At 43.3% G+C, this 25,483-nt stretch overlaps 1 protein-coding gene and 1 long non-coding RNA gene across 12 annotated transcripts in view; both read left to right on the top strand.

The window, feature by feature from the left end:
* Positions 1-8,691, top strand: part of LOC140641528 (cyclin-dependent kinase 4 inhibitor B-like) — a 43,337-nt gene extending 34,646 nt beyond the window's left edge. For 8 of the 11 annotated variants that reach the window (XM_072841527.1, XM_072841535.1, XM_072841537.1 and 5 more), the window contains 2 exons: positions 4,065-4,371; positions 6,604-8,691. In XM_072841527.1, coding sequence (XP_072697628.1) covers positions 4,065-4,371; positions 6,604-6,629 — 333 coding nt within the window. In that variant the 3' untranslated portion in view covers positions 6,630-8,691. Of the gene's footprint in view, positions 1-1,029; positions 1,176-4,064; positions 4,372-6,599 lie in introns of those variants that run through there. The other 3 variants (XM_072841528.1, XM_072841529.1, XM_072841526.1) reach the window with 3 other exon arrangements.
* A 2,567-nt stretch (positions 8,692-11,258) lies between these two features.
* On the top strand, positions 11,259-13,432 carry LOC140641526 (uncharacterized). The gene is made up of 2 exons (XR_012038043.1): positions 11,259-11,473; positions 12,101-13,432. It is a non-coding gene; the product is annotated as an uncharacterized lncRNA (long non-coding RNA).
* The last annotated feature ends 12,051 nt before the right edge of the window (positions 13,433-25,483 follow it).

The raw sequence follows: 25,483 nt of genomic DNA, 5'->3' as shown, positions 1-25,483 counted from the left end.
GGGGCGGGGGGGGGGCGATGGACGGCGGGGGGAGGGGGTGATGGGCGACGGGGAAGGGGCGGGGGGAGGTCGATGGGCGGCGGGGGGAGGGGCGGGGCGCCATGGGCGGCGGGGGGAGGGGGCGACGGGCGACGGGGGAGGGGCGGGGGGGCGATGGGCGAGGGGGGCGCAATGGGCGGCGGGGGGAGGAGCGATGGGCGGCGGGGGGAGGGGCGGGGCGCAATGGGCGGCTGGGGGAGGGGCGACGGGGGAGGGGCGGGGGGGGCGACGGGCGACGGGGGAGGGGCGACAGGGGCGCAATGGGCGGCGGGGGGAGGGGTGATGGGCGGTGGGGGGGCGGGGCGCAATGGGCGGCCGGGGGAGGGGGCGACGGGCGACGGGGGAGGGGCGGGGGGCGACGGGCGACGGGGGAGGGGCGACAGGGGCGCAATGGGCGGCGGGGGGAGGGGTGATGGGCGGCGGGGGGGGGCGGGGCGCAATGGGCGGCCGGGGGAGGGGGCGACGGGCGACGGGGGAGGGGCGGGGGGCGACGGGCGACGGGGGAGGGGCGACAGGGGCGCAATGGGCGGCGGGGGGGGGGCGGGGCGCCATGGGCGGCCGGGGGAGGGGGCGACGGGGGAGGGGCGGGGGGCGATGGGCAGCGGGGGGAGGGGCGGGGGGGCAGCGCCCGGCTCGGGGAGCGCAGGCGGGGCGGAGCGCGGAGCGACGCGGCGCGAGGGCAGCTGTGGGGCGGCCCGCGGCTCCCTGCCCCCGCGGCTCGGTCGTGCTCCCCTGGGGGAGCCGTGGAACCGAGACGGCAGAGGCCACGCGTGGGGCGACTCGTTTCGCAGCGAGTTGAGAGCGGAGGGCGCTCTCCTGGATTGAAAGAGTCGGGTTGGAGGAGTCGAGGGGCCGAGTCTGGGGGCCGCTTCCGCCGGCCCCGGAGGAGGGGAGAGGAGGGGAGAGGAGGGGCGGGCGGGTCACGAGAGGCTGGGGCGGGCCGCTGGCGCCCGACGGCCGCGGCGGGAAGGAGGGAGGGAGGGAGCCGGGGGCCCGCGCTCGGGAGCAGCATGGAGCCCTTCGCCGACTGGCTGGCCTCGGCGGCAGCCCGGGGCCGCGCGGACGAGGTGCGGGCGCTGCTCGCGGCGGGGGCGCCTCCCGACGCGCCGAACCGCCTGGGTCGGAGCCCGATTCAGGTGGGTGAGCGCGCGGGCGGCGGGAGGAGGCGGTGGCGGACGACTGTGCGGCACAGGGTTTGCAAGGGAGTCCTCCAGGTCTGCCGGTCGCTGGTCGGGGACGGGGAGACTCCCTGGTGAGGTCCCAGGTGGTGTCTGGAGCCCGGAGCTTCCAGTGTCCGCGTCCTGGGGGCAGAGGAAGCCGCGGGGGGGGGGGCGGGGGGACGGGAGATGGGGAGGCACGTGCAGGGCAGATGTCTGGTCTGAGATCGGGAGGGGGGAGCCTGTTCGTGTTAATATAGTCCGAGGTGTGCTCTCCATCTGATACACAGTTACGAACGTAAAGCAAGATTTTAAAGAAATGGAAGATTTGTTGGGCCCACTAGGCCGGAACTCATAGACCCCTGAAGGGAGCGGATCATCTTCTGTGCTAGCGGCGATTGTACTGGAAACCTTCTGCTGTGTAAATTGAATAAATATTCATTGAAATTGTTCAGAAGCAACTGCATGTTGTGTTTATTTTTACTTTAACCGTGTATGGCACATCTGTGCTTGTGAGAATTTAGGGAATACAGACAGACATAGATGAAGAAAAACAGTGTGATCTTGCCTGAGATAATGCCGTCGATTTAGCTACCATTTTGAGGGTACCTCCTATTATTTTTGTTACTTTTGACTTGCTATAGATTAACGCAGTTGAGAGAGTTTTGGATTCCTCACGGTTCAGAAATGTGGTTTCTTCCCTCCTGACTCCGGTTGTGGGTGGGGGTGGGGGTGCTGGGTATTTGCTGTTGTTGTTTGCCTTCACTAAATTCCTAAATCCAGGCTAAAAAAAAAAAAAAAAAAAACCCAAAACCAAAAAACCCTATTTCTCCCTGTTCGTCACCACCCTAGTTTTATTCCCAGTGTTGACAATGATTTTGGATTGTGAAAAATAAAATGTATGTGAAACAAAGGCTCACTGCACAAATTCAAGCATAACAAGACAAAGGAAAGTAACTGTACCTGCAATTGCACAGATTTCACAAGTCATCTTCCTTTCCTGAAACAATGCTACATAGGATAAATTTTATATACCTTAACATACATATATAAAAATAAAAACAAAATGCCTTAAAACTTGAGATTATTTGGGATTTTAAGTGTGAAGGGATTTTGAGAGTAGAGAGGTTGTGTGATGGTAGAAGAAAACCATGAGTCCTTTAAAAAGAATGCATGCATGATTTCTCATTTCTCTAAGATTTTGCTCAGAGACTGAGTGTGGCCTTGAAGTTTGGAATATGTTTGAAGAGACTTTGTTTAAATACAAAAAGAAAAAAGTTGGATAATTAGTTTTAACAATTTTTTTAATAGGGAAAATAAGAACATAGAGAAAAGAGTGCATGGTTTTGGTTTAGAACCCTAACCAACCTTGTGTTTAATACAAAACTAATTAGTTTATAGAAAATTATAATTACTTTAAATATCTTATCAAATGGATTTAAGCACTCTACAAATATTCATTTAATCGATTCTTTTTCTTTCAGCTTTGGATTGCTATTTAGATTTAAGTATTTAAGTGTTAGGTTTCTTTCATACTTTAATACTGCAAAATATAATGAAAACCTTTAAAATCAGTTAAGTGTATGTTACCTTACATGGGAAAAGAGGCTTCGCAGATGTTCCTTGGCTTAGAGAAATAATTATTTACGTTTAATGCAGAATGTAATTAAAAATAATTCCTTTTTATACAGTCACTATAAGTCTAGCTAATATAATCAAATAGTGGTTAGCCTAAAAGAAAATTATCTACCACTGCCATCTGCCATGTAACACTCAAATTGTAAGGTTGCTGTGATTGTAGATACTATTTAAAAAATCCTCTTTGGTAATGACTTTGTTTCAAAGACGATTTATCAAACAAATGAAGGGAGCACCTCCTGTTTAATGAACTCTCAGAGTATATAAACTTGGGAAGTTTCTTAGTTTCCTATTTCTGCTGTAACAAATTACCACAACTTTTGTGTCTCAAACCAACATAAATTTATTATCTTATAGTTCTGGAGGTTGAAGTCTAAAATGGATCCACAATGCTGCATTTCTTTTGGAAGTTCTAGGGGAGAATCTGTTTCCAACTTCTAATGGCCATCAACATTCCTGTGCTCATGGTCCCTGCATCTTCTTCTCTCTGACCTCCATTCTTAGATCTTTCTTCTGTAACCTCATAAGGGAATTTGTGATTACATTGGGCCCATCCTGATAATCCATGTTAATCTCTCTCAAAATCCTTAATTTAATCACATCTGGGAAGCCTCTCTTCCCATGTAAGGTATTATATTCACAGCTTTCAAGTGTTAGGTAGTACACATCTTTGGGGACATTCTTCAGCTCATTATGGGAAGGAATTTGGGGGCTGGTTAGAGAACCCTCATTTTATACTTAGAGTGAATTTTAACATTCTGGTAGGCTAAGTGTATATTAAAAGTTTTTTAGGAATTAAAGATTTGTTGTTGTTTTCACTTTCACTTTTTAACAATTATTATGTCCTGGGCTTGGATATACAACAGAAAACCATACAAAATCTCTGGGCCTTATATAATTTTGTATCAAAATGGGTGGGGGGGCTATAGGAGGTTAGGCTATAGTTCAAGCCAGTTCGTCTCTCACTCTTTTGCTATTGTCATGCCTCTGACAGACAATAGGGTGTGGCTGGAATTCCGCAAAAGTTTGGAGAATATAATGGAATTCAATGTGGACAGAAAAATGGAATAAGCAGAACTGTCTAAGGGAGGTGGTAACTGAAAGCAAATAGAATAAATAGACGCCCGTGGCTTGTAGCGGCATCTGCATGGGGTAGGGGCTTCACAAATAGGTTCTTTAAACTTGCCCCTGCCCCCTGTCCCTGTCCTGACCACTCTGCTCTCCCGGCAGGTCATGATGATGGGCAGCACCCGCGTGGCCCAGCTGCTGCTGCTCCACGGCGCCGACCCCAACTGTGCCGACCCCGTCACCCTCACCCGCCCTGTGCACGACGCGGCCCGGGAGGGCTTCCTGGACACGCTGGTGGTGCTGCACCGAGCCGGGGCGCGGCTGGACGTGCGCGATGCCTGGGGCCGCCTGCCCGTGGACCTGGCTGAGGAGCGGGGCCACGGCGCTGTCGCTGCGTACCTGCGCGCAGCCGCGGGGGGCACCGAAAGTGGTAGCCACGCCCGTACGGAAGGTGCGGAAGGTCACGCAGGTGAGGTGCCACATCTGAGTTGGAACTCGGAGAGCTTCCGCAGCCCAGAGCACTCCTTTTTCAGAAGAGAAAGCTGATTCTAGGAGAGCAAGGTCTTGTGTCTCGCTGCAGCTCTCACACTGCCAACCTGTAGGACAACCCTATTGTCCCAATCGCGCTGCCTTGCTTGCGCTGCGGATAGGAAATAGCTTAGAGGGATTTCCACACGTTAAAGCCCATCTCATAAATCGTGCCCTTATTTCTCTCAAACACTCACCCTTCCCACAGCTCAGGGCCTAGACTGTGGAATATTGACGACTCAAGAGGCTAGAGGTCTAGTGACCCCCCTCTTCCTCCAGACTAGCTGGCAGCAGCATCCATTCAGCTCTCCTCAGTTTCCGTATTAGCGTATCTAAGTAGCAGGACCATCCCCATAAAAAGCCTTTGCGCGAGGCGTCATCTGGCAGAAATCTGTCCTCCCCCCACCACTGCAAAATTTTACTAAACTCCACCTTCTGCTCTATCCCGAGTTGTTTTCCAGAGCTGCCCAAGGGGGAGAGACCCCTCCAACCCTGGCAGTCTGCACACGGGGATTTGCTACACTCTCTGAGAAGCAGAGACCCTCTCTTAAGCTTTTTCTTCTCTGCGAGAGAGATCGCTGAGACGGGGGAGATGGCCGTGTGATTCTCCTCTCCTTCTCCTTCCACAACCACAAGGCCTTCTTCTCTGGGGACCCCATTCTCCACCTCCACTCCTGCCTTCCTGAAGTATACCCACCTCACTGATCTTTTTCTGAAGGGAGAACCATTAGCTATATAAGAAATTAACACAAATATTTAAGGTAAACCATGGCTGAGAAGATACTGAGATCTAGCCCATGTTGGCTCAGAATCGGGGCATTAGACCCTCTGCACCTTAGTTGGGCGTGAGCGAACAGAGCAAAGAGGCTCGCTCTGGGCCCTAGACCATTGAGGTAGCGAGTTTTGTGCCTTGGACGTGAAAAGCTCGCCAAGATCTCCTTTAGCCTACCCAGCGAGCGCGCGCTCCCTCGCCCCCAACTGAAGTTCGCCTCCAGACACAGCGCGGGGCGAGGGACCAATGGTAGGGCGGGTTGCGCCGAGCAAGAACTGGGAGGAGCTGAAGAGGTGGAAGGGTTAGAGGACAGAACTGGGCCACCCGCAAATAGAGAGGGTAACCCTTTATGAGCAAAACTAAGATTTGACCCAAGCACACAAGTCTACCCACGCCTTTCTTCCTACCTTCCCTTCCTCCTCTTCATCCTACTACGCCATTCAGCTCCATTTAAATGGGACTTAAAGTGAATGAGACAAAACAGGAGTCCTGCCCTCATCGAGCTTACATTCTGGGAAACACACTTTAAGCAATACACAATGTATTTTCACAGAGTTAGTCTGTAAAAACCAATGTGATGGCTAAGAGTCAAGTCTGAATGGGAAGAGAGGCTCAGAGGGGTCGGAGAGCCCGACTGATGAAATTAACCACGGGGGGGGGGGGGGGGGGCGGAGACACTCTCGAGCGCAGAGACCCTAGCGGCTTAGGAGGACCAAAGGCAGGCAGGAGCGCGCACACAGCCAGATCAGAGAGGAAGGCACAGAGGCCAGTTAAAGTTCCAGCCAGTAGTCAAAGAAAGGGTGTTAGGTCGAAACGTGGATTTGGTTTGAGAAACTTTAGGAAGACATTAGTGGGTTGGGGAGAGGGAACCTGGAGAGAAAGACAACAGGACTGGAGCCGAAGGTTCCTACCCTGCCCAGGCGCTCGTGAGCCTCAGGGGCCCCCTGCTTACGGTGTCGCGGAGTCGCTCCGCGCATCAGGTGCAAGAGATGCCTGCGGATACGCGAAGAGCCAGACGGTATTTTCGTGGCCGGCGCCCGGCGGCGCCGCGTGGGTCAAACCCTCAGCACGCGTTATATACTGGGGTTTTCCTGCCGCAAGCCCGTGGGCGGCGTGGCGCGCCCTCCATGCCCCAGCCTGGCGGGCCCGAGCTCGGCGAGCCCGAGCAGCCCGCCGCGCGGTGGACGCGGTGCGCTGTTCGCGACGCTGGGGAGTAGGGCCGCGGGCAGGGTCCAGCCTTGAGGGACAGACCCTGTGCTGACGGGTGGTGGATATTGAGAGGCCAGCGAAGCCTCACGCATATGTGTTTGAATACCAGGTGGGAGACTAACGAGAGGAAGGCGGGATGGATCACGCAGCCTTGACTTCGAGGTTCTAATGTGTTTTTCTTTGTGCAGACAGCCCGGACTTCAAGAATTGAGCTCTAAAGACAGATCAAGTGGTTTTGATCTTCAATCAACAAAAATGAATTACCCCACCCAACCCAACTCTTCCCTGCATGCTTGCCTTTATCAAATACCACTTTTTAACACTGTAGACAGTGTTTAAAAAAATCAGCCTTCCCTTTCCCTTAAATTTCCATTTGTATTTCCATTTATATATTGGTATATAAAAGGTTAAAAAAAAAAAAACAGTTTCTGCCTTTTTATTGTTGGGTTAGAATTCTCTGAAGCAAGTCCGTAGGCCCTGAAAACACATCTATGTGGGCACTTCCCCCTTCCTCTTTCCAGCCTCAACACCCGGCAAGGCGCTGTTGTTATTATAGACATTTAGTGAACTAAGGATACGGAACTTAAATGGGTTACATAGCCTTTCCTGTGTCCAACTGCCATCAAGTGGTAGTGCCAAGGTTCACCTTAAAAAAAAAAAAGTGTGGTTACTCATTTGTTCAGACAATATTTATTGAGCACCTATTAGGGCACCTTGTCATGAGAAAGGAGGGGAAAGGCATCAACTAATGAACATACAAACACATGACTAAAAATTTAAACATCAATTTCATTGACTGGAAGATAGTATTTTTTTCTAAAAGATAAATGGATGCTGCAGTAAGAGTACATAGCATGGATATTAATACATCTGGATTTCAGATGATAAACTGTCAAGAGCTGGATCTTCTAAGATGGATGAAATGGGGAAGAGAAACTCCAGGGAGACTTCAAATTACCAGACTCACACTTGGCCTTCCATTACTTGTCTGGCTATAGGAGATGAGCCTCTCAAGATTTGGGGTATTTTGCCCTAAGCTCCACAGAAATATATGACAGAGTGGTCCACAACCACAAAGCCAGCCTCTGCAGCCTGCTAGGGGTGGGGGTGGGGGTGGGGGTGTCTGACCGGAGCTGCCCCCACCATGCCCCACCCAGCTCTCTAGAACTCCCCCACAGTGGCTACAGAGGGCTGTGAAGTAGCTACTCACCACCACTCAAATCAAAAGCAACTCCAGCTTCTCTGCCACAGCAGGAGGAGGAACATGCATGGCTCTAACTTCCGTGGAGGCCCAGAGGCCATGCTGCCTCCTCTGCAGCAGGGAACCATACCTTCATGACTTGTTTTTTGAGGTGCAATTCACAGAAAATTAACAATTTTAAATTGTACAGTTCAGTGGCATTTAGTAAACTTACAATGTTGTGCATCACCATTTATCTAGTTCCAAAACATTTTGATCACCTCCAAATGAGACCCTATACCTACTAACCATACTCATTAAATCCTCCCTGTCCCCATGCCCTGGCCACCACTAATCTTTTGTCTCTATGGATTTACCTAGTCTGTACATTTCATATAATTGGAAGCATACAATATGTCGCCTTTTGCGTCTGGCTTCTTTCATTTGGCATATTTGCAGTTCATCTATGTTGTAGCATATACCACTACTTAATTCCTTTTAATGGCTGAATAGTATTCCATTATTTACTCTATATCATAATGAATATTTGGGTTGTTCCTGCATTTTAGCTATTGTGATGAGTGCTATATTCCGTTATGAGTATTTGTTTGATGGCTTGTTTTCAATTCTTTGGGGTATATACCTAGGAGTGAAATTGCTGGATCATATAATAGTTCTATGTTTAACTTTTTCAAGAACTGTCAAACTGTTTTGCACAGTAGCTGCACCATCAAATATTCTCACAACAATATACGAGGGTTCCAATATCTCCTTATCCTTGATAACACTTGTTATTTTCTGGGTGCTTTTTTTTTTTTTTTTTCAGAAGCCATCCCAGTGGGGTTTGATTTGCATTTCCTTAATGACTACAGATGTTGAATATCTTTTCATGTGTTTATTGGTTATTTGCATATTTTCTTAGGAGAAATGTCTATTCAAGTCCTTTGCCCATTTTTAAATTGAGTAGTTCTTGTCTATGGCCACACCACCCTGAACACGCCCGATCTCATCTGAGTTGTTTTCCTTTTTGTTGTTAAGTTGTAAGACTTCTTTGTATATTATGGATACTAGACCTTTATCAAATAAATGGTTTATAAACATTTTCTCTCATTCTGTATGTTATCATTTCACTTTCTTGATAGTGTCCTTTCATGCACAAAAAACTAATTTTTATGGAGTTTATTTTTCCCTATAGTAGAAGGTAGAGCTCTAACTTCATTCTTTTTCATGTGGATATCCAATTGTCCTAGCACCATTTGTTAAAGAGGCTATTCATTGCCAGTTGAATGATCTAGGAATCTTGTCAAAAACCAATTGACTATAGAGGTATTGGTTTGTTTCTAAACTCTCAATTCTCTTCCATGGAGATATGTTTATCTTTGTGCCAGTTCTATACTATTTTGATTACTGTAACTTTGTAGTATGTTTTCAAAATGGGAACTGTGAGTACCCTTTGTTCTTCTTTTTCAAAATTATTTTAATCTGTTTTAAGCTTCTATCTGGGGTTCCTTGCAATTGCATACACACTTATGGATCAGTTTTTACATTTCTACCAAAAACAAAACAAAACAAAAGGCCCTGGGACTTTCATGGGAACTGCATTGCATATGTAGATCATTTTGGGTCCTACTGCCTGCCACCATTTAATATTAAGCTTTCCAATTCATGAACACAGGATGTCTTTCCATTCATTTAGCCTTTAATTCCAGCAAAGTTTTGTGATTTTTAGTGTACAAATATTGCACATACGTATTCCTATTTTATTCTTTTTTGATGCTACTAAAAATCCAGCTGTTTTCTTTTTTTCTTTTATTTGGACTTTTTCTTGCTAGTGTATAGAAACACAACTGATTCTGGTCTGTTGGTCTTTTATCTTGCAGCTTCACTAAAATTGCTTATTTTATTTTTAGTGGATTCTTCAGGATTTTCTATAAATATGATCATGTGATTATCTGCAAAGAAGGTTAGTTTTACTTATTCCTTTCCAATTTGGATGCCTCATCTATTTTTTTCTTGCCTAATTTTTTAGGTTACGATTCAGGACAATGTAATCTGTACACTTTTGAACAGAAGAAACAAAAACAGGCATTCTTTTCTTGTGCCTGATATTAGTAAGAAACTTCCTAGTCTTTCACCACTGATGATCATATTCACTATGAAAAAAAAAAAAAAAAACCTTAACCAGATTGAAGAAGTTCTGTTCATCCCTACTTTGTTGATTTTTTTTTTCTTATCATGAAAGAGTGTTGGATTTTCTCAAATTCTTTTTCCGCATCAACATGATGGTATGTTTTTTTCTTCATTCTATTAATATGATATATTACATTGATTGACTTTTATATGTCAAACCCTTTGCATTCCTGGGATAAATGTCACTTGATCATGGTGTAATTATTTTAACATTCTGCTAGGTTTGGTTTGCAAAGATTTTGTTGAGGATATATATTTTTTTCATCTATATTCAAAAGGGGTATTGGTCTGTAATTTTCTTTTCTTGTAATGTCTTTGCCTGATATTGGTATCAGGGTAATGTTGGCCCAATTGAATGAGTCAGGAAGTGTTCAATATTCTATTTCTTAGGAGAATTAGAGAAGGACTGGTGTTAATTGTTCTTTAAACATTTGATACAATTCACTATTGAAGCCATCTGCTCCTGGACTTTTGTCAGGAGGTTTTTGAGCAAGTTTTGGTAGTCAGTGTATTTCTATGGGATTTGTCTATTTTATTTAGGTTTGCTAGCATACATTGTTCATAGTTTTCTCTTATAATCCCTTGTATCCCTTTAAGGTTGCTAGTGCTGTGTTTAAGTCATCTTTTTCTTGATCAGGAAGTTCACTTGGTTGCTGTAAATCAGTGACTACTTACTTTCTAGAGTTCCCACAAGGTGAATTCTGACGCTCATCTTTTTGGTGTGTCTGTTTAGGGATGGGCTCTTGGAGCTTCCAACCCTGTTATTTGCACTGATGTCACTTCTATTTTTTGTTTTCTATTCAGAGTAGAAAGGCCAGTTGTCTGATGCTCCAAGTTCCTTCCCCCCTACATCCCGCCTGACTGGGATCCAGTGCCCCACTCCTGGCCCTCCTGCCATCTGGGTATCTGTCCCCCACTATTTCTCTGAATATCTCTAGCTCTGACACTGCGCTACGTTCCTTCAAATGTTTTCCACCTTCTCCCCTCCTCCCCAGGCTCCTCTGGACTGCAGGAGCCCACTCCTTTTTACTCCAGTCTCTTGCGCACACGCGCGCGTACACACACATACACACACACACTTTTTTTGCTCGTCTCTTGCGCACACGCGCGCGTACACACACACACTCTTTTTTGCTCCACTCTTGCGCACACGCGCGCGTACACTCTTTTGCTCCAGTAGCTTGCGCACACGCGCGCGTGTACACGCACACACGCACAGTCACTCACCTACCGTCGGCCAGCAGGCTCCGCTGTGGCTCGGGCGCCTCCGGAACCGCGAGGGCGCCGGCTCCCAGGCCCCGGGGCCTCCACGGGGCCCTGCGCCACCGGGAACCCGCGGCGGCTCCACGTGCGCGTCTCCCGCAGGCCGAGCGCGCGCACGCCCGTCCGCCCGCGCGTCCGTCCGCCCGTCCGCCCGCGCGTCCGCCCGCGCGTCCGCCCGCCGTTAGCCCGCCCGCTCGCCCGTCAGCCCGCCCGCCCGCACGGCCGCGCCTCCGCGGAGGGGCCCGGGCCGCGCAGGTGCGCGCCGGGGGGAACGCGAGCTCGGCTTCTTCTGGTTAGAAAAGGAAGAGCGGGCGAGAGAGAGAGAGAGAGAGGAGGGTGCGAGAAAGGGAGAGGAAGAAGAAAGCGCGAGGCGAGGCGAGGCCGCCGGACCGCAACCCGGCGCCGCGCCGAGGCCGGGGCTTTCCCGTGGTAACCGACCGAACGTCCGAGCCAGCACCGGGCCCGGGGGAGTGGGTGCGGGGCGCGGGCGGTAGGGAATGAAGGTAACTGGGAAAGGCTGTGCTGGATGCGGCCTTTGGAAGCCGGCAGCCTGGGCGGGGACTGGGCGCCGGGAAGCCGGCTTGGACGCGCCCGCGCCCCCGTGGGCCCCGCGCACCCCAGGCGGCCCGGCCCGGCCCCGCCCCGCGCGAAGGGCCCGCGCCCCGCCGCTCGGGTCCCACGTTCGCGGGTTAAGCAGCAACACTCAGATAAGCCCAGAAACATAGTTTTTGAATGAACACATTATTATGGGCCACCACCACCACGCCACCCCCGCTTGAGCTTTTCTTGGAGTGAATGGTCTTCCGACGATTTAGTTTCCTGAATTCTCAGTCGTCCATCAAACAGCGGACAGGATCCTCTGGTGTTGCCACAGCCCTTTCTGTACCTGATTTGGTCTTAGAGAACTATGTCTCTGGAGAGATTGCAGCCAAGGAACTGAGAAAACCGCTCTTAAGCGTTTTCTGCCTATGGACTACTCTCTGAGATGAAGTTGACCTTTAAAGTCGTTCTGAACATACTGAGAATAATCATTGCCTAACTTCTGTCTCCATTTAGGTGCGTGATAGAGCTGCCTCGGGTCCTACTTGCGCTCTTGTTTACTAGCAAAATGTGAGATCTGAAGGAGAGGAGGAGAGAGAGAGGTTCTAACGGGGAAAAATTATTGACAGACTAAAATCGTACCTGTTCCCCAACCAAGCCAGCCTTCTTGATGGGGTAAAGATTGCCAACATTAATTTTTGATGAATAAGAGAACAAATCAGCATGTTCTACCTAGAAGAAGCTATTGATAGTATTTTTTCTTTATTGGAGGTGAAGAGAAGACAGAAATTGTGTTCCTCTCATTATAAATCACTCAATGGACTGATTTTTGTTGCTCTCATTAACTTTTGGTGTGAAAACTGTTACAGATGAAATATGAAGTTAAAAAAAAAAAAGAAATATGAAGTTAGCCACAACCCAGGAAGTAAATCAAGTAGGAAGATTTAGGACTTACTTCCTACGATTTACTTCCTACCCGCCAACTTCTAAGTGACCAAGTCTGATAAATTGCTATATGATTTTAAAGCTATTTTAACATGTAAAAAGTTGTTTTTAAGATTTTATTTATTTATTCATTAGAGACAGACAGAGAGAGAGAGAGAGGCAGAAACATAGGCAGAGGGAGAAGCAGGCTTCCCTGTGGGTGAGCCTGATGTGGGACTCGATCCCAGGACCCCAGGATCAGGCCCTGAGCCAAAGGCAGATGATCAACCACTAAGTCACCCAGGCGTCCCAACATGTAAAAAGTTTTTATTAGTTGCCATACTCTCATGTTTAGGTAGGAACAGCAAGGCAAAATAAAATTTGGCCTTACACATCAAGGAAGCTATATAGATGGGAAACTGAGAAAACTACCTTGCATAAAACTAGACAATAATCAAATAACATATTTTCTTAAGGATCCTTGAGATGAGATTGACGAAAGGGAAAAGAGAAATGGGGAGAGTGTGTATTTCTTTTTTGCTAGGGGAAGTACCTCCAGTAATTAGTTCTCAGAAAGGGGCAGGGGCAGTTGTCTACTGGGTTCACCATAGAACCAAAGGTAGATACTTCTGGAAAGTGCAATCAGAAAGTGACCCAGGGTGGTGAGGGGCCAGTCTGCCTCAAAGCAGGGTTGTCTGCTATATGAAAGAGCAGAATTAATCATTTCCATGCCCATCCTATGTGAAATAGATCAATCATGTATAAAGTCTTCAGAAGAGAAGGGAATAGATTTTACAGTTTCAGTTAGAAGATAGTACTTAGTGTTTCAGGAAATGTGGGTGGTTGATGCAACTGCATTACCAACCCCTGGGTAAAGCTAAAAAAAAAAAACCTGTTTCATGCCTATATGCAAATAAGATAAAATTTTCTCCCTTTTCTTTCTTTTCCTCTTGTACAAAGTATTTTCATAGTGTCAGGATGTGGATATATTGCTGGGGGGGGGTGGTAAATTTATATAACATCCACAGAGAAAAATTAGTATTGAAAAATTTAAAGGAACATCTCTTTAAGTAATTCCACCTCTAGAATTTATCCACCAGACACATTTACACATTTGCAAAATGGCCCATGTGTAAGAATAGTAACTGTAGCTTTGTAATAACAAAAGATACAAGACAATTTCAGTGGCCCTGAATGGGGAAGGATCAGTGAAATTATGAGGCTTCCCTAAAATTAATCTTATATAGCTATTAAACAGAAGGCAGCAGATCTAACAAAAATGTAGTTATTTTCAAGATACATTATTGAGTAAAAAAAGAATGGTATAAGATAATGTATATAAAATAGTTCATATTAAATTTTAGAGATATTTGTATATGTGCTTATACATACATAGAATATATCTGGAAAGACACACAAAATGTTGTTGACCGTTGCCTCAGGAGAAGGATGTGGATAGCTGGGGGGGGGGGGGTGTGGAGGAAGATTTATTTTGAAGATTTATTTATTTGCCATCAGTTTTAAAAGTGTTTGAACTACCTAATACAAATAAATAACTAATGAGATAAGGCAAGCACTGGTAGCAGTAAGTTTTTCTAGAAGTGACCACATTCTGTTTCGTAAGAATTCTGCAACTCTCAAAGCTGCATTAACAGGAAGAGAAAAAAACAAGACATCAGGGTAAGTAATTCAGTTAGTTAGGTCTTCTCTAAGCCTTCTTTTTTCCTCATTTGTAAAATGGGTACAAGGGTGACTATTTTGCAAAGTTGTTATCTGGGTTAGATATAAAGGGTATAAATTATTAGACATACTAGTACACACACACACACACACACACACACTCCTCTGGCTCAGGCCTTCAGTTTAGCCAAAATAGTTCCCAGAGAAAGACCAAGCTGCATTTGAAGCAGGAAGAATTTAGGCAGATTGTGGTATCTTCTCACCAGCACAAGATTTAGCATTAGCAGTAAGTCCCATCCCCTTGGACTTCTTTTACTAAACAAACTACCCGTGCAGTACTGAGCTAGGTTCTTGGATACAATGATGAGCAAGACAAAAACTGTGCTTTAAACTATATTATGCAGTTTATACATGAATGGGTTTGCATTCAGATTATATTGAACAAAACTAATGTTTCCCTTTGCTGCTACCCTTCTCTCCAGAGGTAACTGCTGATATCATAAAGGGGGTGGAGATCCTTTATGACTTGTGGTTTTGTTTGGTGTGTGTTGTTTCCCCCCCTTATATTGCATCATAAAGCTTGCACTGTTCTATTAACTGGCTAAAATATCAGTATGTCTTGGATTTTTTTTTGAAGATTTTATTTATTCATGAGAAACACACAGAGAAGCAGAGGCATAGGTAGAGGGAGAAGCATGCTTCCTCAGGGAGCCTGATGCGGGACTAGATCCCAGGACCCTGGCATCACAACCTGAGCCAAAGGCAGACACTCAACCACTGAGCCACCCAGATGCCCTTTGTCTTGAAGATTTTTGCTTTGTAGGTCATAAAGATTCTCTCCTGTTCTTTAAACTGCTGCAGGTAGCCTGTTGTATGGATAAATGTACCATTTATTCAATCATTCCCCTATGGACGTTTAAGTTGTTTTCAATTTTTATTAATATGAAATGCCCTAAAGAACATAGTTATGCATACATCTGTTTCATGTATTCAAACACTTGTTTTTTCTTTTCCTTTGAGGCTATTAGTCCTTGGTTATACACATTACAAATGTTGTCTGCCAGCTTGTTGCTTATAACACTACTTTGTATATGATACTATTCAACCTACAGAATTTAAATTTTTCCAGGAAACACAAATGTACCAACCAACCTTTAAAGAAGATATCTTACAACTTTGTTGTCATGTTTAAGGTCTTTTACACACCCAGGATTATATGTACACATTCTCCTATACATTCTGTTATTATTTGACATTTACATGTTTTATCAACCTACAATTTATTTTCATTGTATGTTAAGTTGTGGTAGGCAGGATAATGTTCCTCCCCACAAGATGTACATGTTCTAATCTTTAGAACCTGTGAACATGTTAGGTTACAAGGCAAAATGAAATTAATGTTGGAGATGTAATTAAGTTTGGTAATCAGACTGTAAGATGATGTATTAGTTCCCTATTGCTGCTATGACAAATTACCAAAAATGTAGTAGCTTAAAACAACACAAATTTATCCTTTTACTGTTCTGTAGGACAGAAGGCTAAATGAAATAAATTTCACTGGGCTAGATTGAAAATGTAGGCAGCCCTTTCTGGAAGCTCTGTGGGGAAAGTCTCATACCTTGCTTTTTTACTGATAGTGGCTACTTGTATTGCTTGACTTTCTTTGCCTTTGAAGCACATCTCTCTAATCTCTGCTTCTGTCATTGTATCTCCTTCACCTTCCTGTTGTCAAATCTCCTCGGTCTCTCTCTTATAAGGATGCTTGTGAGTATATTTAGAGCTCACCCAGATAATCCAGGATAACTTCCTCATTTCAGGATCCTTAATTACATATGCAAGGTCCCTTTTTCCATGTAAAGTAACAATCATAGGTTCCAGGAATTCAAGTCCAGATATTTGAGGGGACATTATTCAGTCTGCCACATATGGAGAGATTATTTTGGGTTATCCAGATGGGCCCAACATATCACAACTCTTATAAATAAAAGAGGGAGGCAGAACAAAGAGAACTAGAGAGATGGCAGTGTGAAAAAGACACAGCTTAACGTTACTGGCTTTCATGATGGGAGGAGGACACAATAAATCAAGGAATGTGGGTGACCTCTAAGAGAGTGGAAAAGGCAAGAAACAACAAGAAAAAAAAAAAAAAAAAAGAAAAGGCAAGAAACAAATTCTCCCCCAGAGCCTCAAAAGGGAACACGACCATGTTATTATTAACACATTAGTTCTAACCCAGTGAGACCTATCTTGGAATTCTTTTTAAAACCTTTAATTTTAGAGGGTGCCAGGGTGGCTTAGTTGGTTGAGCATCCAGCTCTTGATTTTGGCTCAAGTCATGATCTCAGGGTCCTAGGATTGAGCTCCACATCAGGCTCCTTTCTCAGCTGGGAGTCTGCTTGGGATTCTGTCTCTCCTGCCTCCCTTCTCCCATCCTCCCCCCATTCCCCTCCCCAGTCCCAGTTCACTTCCATGTGTACACCCTCTCTCTCTCATAAATCCTTTTTAAAAGCTTTAATTTTAGTAAGAACAGTTAAGTGAGATTTATCCTCTTAACAATGTTTTTTAAAGATTTATTTATTGGGGTGCCTTGGTGGCTCAGTCAGGTAAGCAGTCTGACTTTGGCTCAGGTCATGATCTCAGGGTCCTGGAATGAAGCCCCATGTCATTGGGCTTCCTGCTCAGCGGGGAATCTGTTTGTCCCTCTGCCCCTCCCCTCACTTGTGCATGCTTTCTCTCTCAAACATTTTTTTTTAAAATAAAAATCTTTTATTTATTTATTTTGTGGAGAGAGTGAGAGAGAGAGCACGCTTGCACATGCAGGAGGGGCAGGGGAGAGAGAGAGAATGAGAAAGAATCTCAAGCAGACTCCCCACTGAGTGCAGAGCCCAGTGCAGGGCTTGTTCCCATGACCTTGAGCTCATGACCTGAGTCAAAATCAAGAGTCGGATGCTTAACTGACTGAGCCACTCAGGCACCCCTACCCTCTTAACAATTTTTTAAGTATACAGCACTGTATTGTTGACTATAGGTATAATGTAATTTCATATCTCATGAAAGAAATGGAAATTAAACAACAATGAGATGCCACTAAAACACCTATTAGAACGGCCAGAATCTGGAACAAGGACAACAGGGAAGTGCTGGTGCTAAAGAGAAATGAATTATCAAGCCAAGAAAACACATGGAGAATCTTAAATCCATATTACTAGTGAAAGGGGCCAATCTAAAATGTCTACATATTGTATGATTCCAAAATCTCTAGAACTTACTCATCTTGCTTAACTAAAACTTCATGGCTGTTGATTAATAATTCACATTTCCCCTTTCTCTAGTCCCTAGCAACCACAGTTATACATTTTGATTTATGAATCTGACTATTTTAGGTATCGCATGTAAGTGAAATCATGCAATATATGTCTTTCTGTGACTAGTTTACTCCATTTATCATAGTGTCTTCAAGTTTCATCCATGTTGTTGCATATGACAGAGTTGCTTTCTTTTTAAAGTCTTCTTTTCCATTGTATATGTATACCACCATTTCTTTATTCATCTGTTGATGAACATTTATGTTGTTTCCACATCTTGGCTATTGTGCATGGTGCTACAATGAATGTGGGAATGCTAATATGCTAATATTTTAAAAAATATTTTATTTATTTATGGGAGACACAAAGAGAGGCAGAGATACAGGCAGAGGGAGAAGCAGGCTCCCTATGGGGAGCCTGATGCAGGACTCGATCCCAGGAGCCCAGGACCACAACCTGCCTTGGGTTGACCCAAGGCAGATGCCTAACCACTGAGCCACCGAGTTGCCCCAGGGAATGCTAATATTTTTTAAAGATCCTTTTTTCAGTTCTTTTGGGTAAATATCCAGAAGTTGGATTGCTGGATCATATAGTAGTTTTATTTTTAATTTTAATCTCCATTCTGTTTACCATAGTGGTTACACCATTTTACATTCCCACAATGTAATGGGTGCAGTGCACAAGGGTTCCAAATTCCCTATATCCTTTACCCACACTTGTGGGTTTTTTGTTTCTGTTTTGTTTATAATAGACATCCTGACAAATGTGAAGTGATATCTCATTGTGGTTTTGATTTGCATTCCCTAGTGACTAGTGATGTTGGGGCATTTTTTCATACCTGATAACCATTTATATGTCTTCTTTAGAGAAATGTCCATTCAACTCCTTGGCTCCTTTTCTCTTTTTAAGATTTTATTTACTCATGAGAGACACAAAGAGAGATGCAGATATAGGCAGAGGGAGAAGCAGGCTTCTGCAGGGAGCCTGATGTGGGACTTGATCCCAGGACCCCAGGATCACAACCTGAGCCAAGGGCAGATACTCAATCACTGAGCCACCCAGGCACCCCACCTTAGCTCATTTTTAAATCAAGTTTTAGGTTTTGTTTGTCTGTTTGTTTTCCTATTGAGTTGTAGGAGTTCCTTACATATTTTGGATATTAACCCCTTACCAGATATATGGCTTGAACATATTTTCTCCCATGCTGTAAGTTGCCTTTTCACTCTGCTAATTGTTTTCATTGCTGTAAAGAAGCTTTTTAGTGATGTAGTCCCACTTGACTGTGATGCCTTTAGCTTTGTTCTTTCTCAATATTGTTTGGCTATTCTGTGCCTTTTGTGGTTCTATTTGAATTTTAGGATTTTTTTTCTACTTCTGAAAAAAAGCCATTAGGATTTTGATAGAGAATGCTTTGAATTGGTAAATCACTTTGGGTAGTGTGGACATTTTAACAATATCAGTTATTCCAATCCATGAATATAGGATGTTTTTTCATTGATTTATGTCTTTTAAAGTGTCATTTATCAATTTTTTAAAGCAGGCTCTGTGCTCAATGTGGGGCTTGAACTCACAACCCTGAGATCAAGAACGCATGCTCTACTGCCTGAGCCAGCCAGGCACCCCTCATTTATCAATGTTCTGAAGTATTTGGTATACAAATCTTTCACCTCATTAGTTAAGTTTATTTCAAAGCATTTTACTCTTTTTGATTCTATTGCAAATGGTACTTTTTCTTTCTACATAGTTCATTGTTAGTGTATAGAAACACAACTGATTTTTCTATATTGACTTTGCATTATACCACTTTACTGAGTTAATAATTCTAATAGTTGGGTTTTTTTAAGTCTTTAGAGCTTTCTGCATGTAAAATTAAGCCATCTGCACAGATAATTTTACTACTTTCTTTCCAATTTGGATGCTTTTTATTTTCTTGTCTAATTGTAGTGACTAAGACTTTCAGTACCCTGTTGAAGTGGAAAGTATAGGTATCTTTGCCTTGTTGCTGATTTTTCAGTTTTAGGAACAACTTTCCGTTTTTCACTGCTCAGTATATTAATCATGGGTTTTTCATATATGAACTTTATTATGTTAATTTTCTTCAATTCCTAGTTTATTGACAGTTTTATCATGAAAGGGAATTGAATTTTGTCAAATGTTTTTCTGTATCGAAATAATCATTGTGGATCATGTTTTTGTTACTAATTTAATCTCTTATTATAGATCTATTCAGACTTTTTATTCTCAAGTCAATTTGTACATTGTGTGTTTCCAGGACTTTGCTTACTTTATTTGGGATATCTAATTAGTTGACATACAGCTGTTCATTAGTATTCTTTTATAATCCTTTTTATTTCTTCTTTTAAAGATTTTATTTATTTATTCATAAGGGACAGAGAGAGAGAGAGAGAGATAGAGAGAGAGGCAGAGACACAGCCAGAGGGAGAAGCAGGCTCCATGCAGGGAGCCTGATGTGGGACTTGACCCCCCGGGACTCCAAGATCACACCGTGGGCCAAAGGCAGGCACTAAACCACTGAGCCACCCAGGGATCCCCTCCTTTTTATTTCTTTAAGAACAGTAGGAGTGTCTCATCTTTCATTTCTAATGCAGCAATTTGGATGCCATCTTTTTTGGTCTTGATTAATCAAGCTGAAGTTTTGTCAATTCTGTTGCTCTTTTCAGAGAATCAGCTTTTTAATTGATTTTCTACTGTTTTATTTATTTCCATTCTAATATTATTTCTTTTCTTCTTCTCTTAAAAGTTTTTAAAAGATTTTATTTATTTATTCCTGAGAGACAGAGAGAGGCAGAGACACAGGCAGAGGGAGAAGCAGGCTCCATGCAGGGAGCCCAATGTGGGACTCGATCCCGGGACTTCAGGACCACACCCCAGGCCAAAGGCAGGCGCCAAACCACCGAGCCACCCAGGGATCCCCATCAACATGTTCATCATACCTTTTTAACTCTTTAATCATGGTTCCCTTTAGTTCACTGAACATGTTTCTAACGGCTACATTGAAGACTTTGTTAAATTTGACATCTGGTGCTCTACAGGCAGTTTCTGTTGTCTGCTTTTTTTCCCCAGTGTATGGGTCATACTTTCCTGTTTCCTTGCATGACTAATCATTTTTATTGGAATTTGGACACTTTAGATAATATATTGTAGCAAATCTGAGTACTGATGCCTCCCCTCTGGTGCTTGTTATTATTGTGCTTATTATTATTTACTTATTTGTTTAGTAACCAGTTTGTTCTCTTTCTCTCTCTCTTTCTTTCTTTCTTTCTTTCTTTCTCTCTCGCTCTCTTTCTTTTTTAGTAACATTATTTTAGCAGAATCTTTTATTTATTTTTAATTTTTTTTTATTTTATCAGAATTTTTTTGTCTCTGGCATCAATAAGCTTCTGATATTGTTCTTCAGAGAGCATACCCATGGGTTATGCACACAGTCACCCTGGTTAACAGTGAGGGTTTTTTCAAGGTTTTCTCTTTCCCTGATAAGATCCAGCTGTTAAACAATGGCTGGGTGATTTCTTTATTGCCTACAACAATATGCTGAGGCATAAGTTGCTCATAAACTAAACCACTGAAATTCAGATTCCTTCAGAGGGATTGTTCTGGAAGTCAGTTATCAATATTTGTTCTGACCCCAGATAGTCTCCTGTCAGCTATGTTCTTCTAGGTTCTCTCATGCACACTAGCTGGTCTACAGTTTAGCTTATATGTCAAATGGTTCTACCAATATCATCTCAATTGCTCTTCACTACTACCTTCACTGTATTGGGAGGCACCCTTAAGCTTAAACTTCTCCACACTGTTGCAAATGAAGTCAGTTCCTTTAGGAAAAGAATTAGAATCATCTGGTTTATTGCCTACTGTTCCTCCAAGGCAAAATCTCTGACTTATGGCCATGGAGCTGGAAGTGAGGACAATGGCAAGCTTCTTGCTGAATGGCACTCCCAGTTTAGGAGCTGAGTGCTCAGTGGTGGTGGTTGTTGGTGGTAGAGGACAGTACCTTCAGCTTATTTTTGTAAAAATATTTTATTTTAGAGAGAGTGAGCACAGGCGTACACATGCAAGCAGGTGGAAGGTACAGAGGGAAAAGGAGGAGAAGCAGACTCCCCACTGTGTTGGGGAGCCCAACATGGGCTTGATCCCACAACCCTGACCGAAGTGGAAATCAAGAGTTGGATGCTCAACCAACTGCCAGCCAGTCACTCCTTCAGCAATTTTTTTTTTTTTTTGACTCTTCCAGCATGTAGTCAGTGCCTTACAGGCTGGGGGAAGGATGATTGGGGTCCCAGTATTCTCAGCAATAGCACACCCAGGGTAGAGTTCCTTATGGGCTGGGTAGAAAAAGAAAGACTCTACCCCTCACCTATGCTTGCCTCTTAGCCTCTTAACCGGCAGATATATGGGGCTAGGATGAGAAATAGTGATGTCCTGCCCCTTCTGGGATGATAGCTCTCCAATTGAGAACTAAAGGAGATGATACTCTGCATTCTTGGCTGCATCAGTCTTAAGTAAATTTCCATCTTGTTGAATTGGGAGGGAGAAAGGGGGAAGCAGAACTTTCAGTTCAAATATCACAGACTGCCATGGTTCCTAATACATTTTATTAAGTTCTCTTGAATGTGTGTTTATTTCATTGCTAAGTGTGCTTCAACCATATCCAAAGGTTTTAACTGGTTGTTTAAAAATAATTTTCACTGGTTTTACTGGTGAGCTTGTCCAGAGTTCCTTATGCTGTCATGCTGAGAGTCAGAAGAATGCCACCCATCTTCTTTATTTCCTGTTTCTGGAACATGTATTCTCTTCAGTAAGCCTTATGATGGAACTTCTGCTGTGTTTTACATGTCAAGCTGTCTGTCATGTTTTCTGTCTCTATTTCTCTGTACATTCTGAGTTTATTTTTAGTTCATAATCCAGCTAATCAATTTTCTCTCCAACCCTAATATTCTGAATTACTCTTTTGAGTTCCTAATTTTATTGGCTATATTTTAAATTTTCTTCAGTACTATTTAGTTTTTTTTTAATCTGCCTGGTATTTTAAGATAGTCTCATTGTTTTCTTATATTTTCTCTTCCCATGGCTTTGTTTCTATTTATCTCATATGTATTTCATAGTATATATCTGATCCATTCTTAAATTCTAAGGAATTTCTATTTTTTGTTTACTAACATTGTTTGCCATAAAGGACTGGTGAACTTTATGAAATGCTCTTTCTGTGTATATATTAAGATATCTATTTTTAAAATGTATTTATTTGAGGGAAGGAAGGGGCAGAGGGAAAGGGAGAGAATCTCAAGCAGGCTGATCCACACTCAGCCGCAGAGCCTGTTGGGGGCTCAAACTCATGGCCCTGAGATCATGACCTGAGCCAAAATCAAGAGTTGGACACTTAACCGACTAAGCCACCCAGGCACCCCAAGATATTTGAACTTTTGAGTATTCATTGCATATTTGATGCTATGAAGGAATTTTAATTTATTTTTAAATGTGCACTACTGGTATTGTGACTCCCTTAAAAATACTTATCCTTTAGAAGTAACAATGAAAATACTCATGGATGAAATTATATGATGTATGTGAAATGCTTCAAAATAACATGGAAGGAGTGTAGTAGGTGAGAATATAGAAAAAACACATTAGCTATGAGATGATGATTTTTTTTTTAAGATTTTATCCATTTATTCATGAGAGATACACACAGAGAGAGAGGCAGAGACATAGACAGAGGGAGAAGCAGGCTCCATGCAGGAAGCCCGATGTGAGACTTGGTCCCAGGACTCTGGGGTTACACCCTGAGCCAAAGGCAGACACTCAACTGCTGAGCCACCCAGGCGTCCCTGAGATGAAAATTCTTGAAGCTGGGTAATACATAAAGGTTCATTACTATTCTTTGTTTTTGTATACATTTGGAACTGACTTTCCTAAAACTTACTGCTTTAACCTTGTAACCTTAATTCTTATAGGGAGGGATTTGTAAACTAAGGTGAGGTCAAAAAGAGCAGTTAAGGAACACATCATCACATTCCGATGTGTAGACTTTTTAAATCTGAATCATCGGGATCCCTGGGTGGTGCAGCGGTTTGGCGCCTGCCTTTGGCCCAGGGCGCGATCCTGGAGACCCGGGATCGAATCCCACATCAGGCTCCCGGTGCATGGAGCCTGCTTCTCCCTCTGCCTATGTCTCTGCCTCTCTCTCTCTGTCTCTCTGTGACTATCATAAATAAATAAAAATTAAAAAAAAATTAAAAAAAAATAAATAAATCTGAATCATCTATAAAACTGAGAGCATCGTTTGAAAACACCTACAATTTCCTGTTAATTTTCTCTAAATGAAATCATCAAATGCTTTTGTTTTTGTTCTGAAACAAATGTTCTCTGTGGCAAAATACCTATGAAATCAAGCATACATCTTTTTCAATTATATGCTGAATTCTAAAACACTTAAGTATTTTGGTATTTGTACTTTTTCAAAAATCATTTCCTCAAGATCCTATTGATATGACCAGCTGTTCAATTTCTGTGTGTGTTCAATTTAAACTACTGATTGAGGGAACACCAACAACTTTTTATTGGTTGCTCATTAAATGTAAGGCATGGACCAGGCCCTCGGGAATCAGTCCACCACTCACAGAAAACTACAATCTCCTTGGGAAAACAAATTACATGCCAAGATGAACAAGAAAGATGTAAATAATAGTAAAGGCAACAAATTATATATATATTTTTAAACTCAAGATTCAATACCCAGAATTCCTCATTCCCTCCATCTGAGGAATTTTTCAATTGTATTAAAACCTGACTAACCCCCATATCTGCTAAGATAACAAGGGGACATAAATTGGGAAAATAGAAGAGAATGGATACGGGGCTCTAGTAACATTCATTAAGGTACCAACATAATATCTGTAAATATATTCATTCCTTTCTTGGAAAATATGGACTTTCAGTGTCTGCCATGCCAGGACACTATGATTTTTATCATGAATTGAACTATTACAAGGAGCCAGACTCTGGGCCTGGGGAGAAGTTATTTGGAAATGGATGCATGACTAAATATCCACAGGTAGAAGTGTCATGGATTTATACATTTAATCAATATATATAGTAACTCTTATGTGTCAGTCACTATGCTAATTAGACAATGAACTGGGCAATTACAGTGTGACAAGTAACAACTATAAATAGACAAGTACTATAGTAGAGCAGGGCATTTGGGAATCAGAAAAAGGACAGCCAGGCAATGAGCCAAATAAAGGAAGGTGGTGGTGGAGCAGTCTTTCAGGTAGAGACAACAAAGGGCAGAAGCAAGGAGAAAGTCCAGCCTGCTTGGATCTGAAGTGAAGAGCTGCTCTGTCCCATATGATGGCTGTTAGACAAATGTGGTCATCAAACACTTGAAATGTAGCTAATTGAGAAATGGAATTTATAATTTTATTTTTTAAGATTTTAGTTGTTTGAGAGAGACAGAGTGAGCTTGGGGTAGGGAGAAGGACAAGCAGACTCAGTGCTGAGCACAAAGTTCAACTCAGGACTTGATCCCACAACACTGAGATCATGGCCTGAGCTGAAATGAAGAGTTGGACACTTGACCAACTGAACAACCCAGGTGCCCTGAATTTATAATTTTAGTACAAAATTTTAATGAACTAAAAATTGATGTTTCATTATACTTGCAATGACTTGGGTTTGTGGATCTACCTTTCATAGTAAAATTTAATACAGATCAAATTATTTCTGATAAAAATTTAGCACCTGACTTGAGATGTGCTGTTAGTGTAAAATACACAATCGATTCCAAAGATTTAGTATTTGAAAAAGAATGCATAAAATTTTTTGACTTAATATTGATTACAGGTTGACATGGTACTTTGGGTCAATTAGGTTAATATATTATTACAATTTCATTTTAAAAAATGTGGCTTCTAGATTCAAAATTACATACTGGCTCGCATTATGTTTTCTATGGACAGTGCTGGCCTGG

The sequence above is a fragment of the Canis lupus genome, chromosome 10, assembly GCF_048164855.1.
Source record: "Canis lupus baileyi chromosome 10, mCanLup2.hap1, whole genome shotgun sequence".
NCBI classification, from domain to species: Eukaryota; Metazoa; Chordata; class Mammalia; order Carnivora; family Canidae; genus Canis; species Canis lupus.
This window is presented reverse-complemented; position numbering and strand designations above follow the sequence as displayed.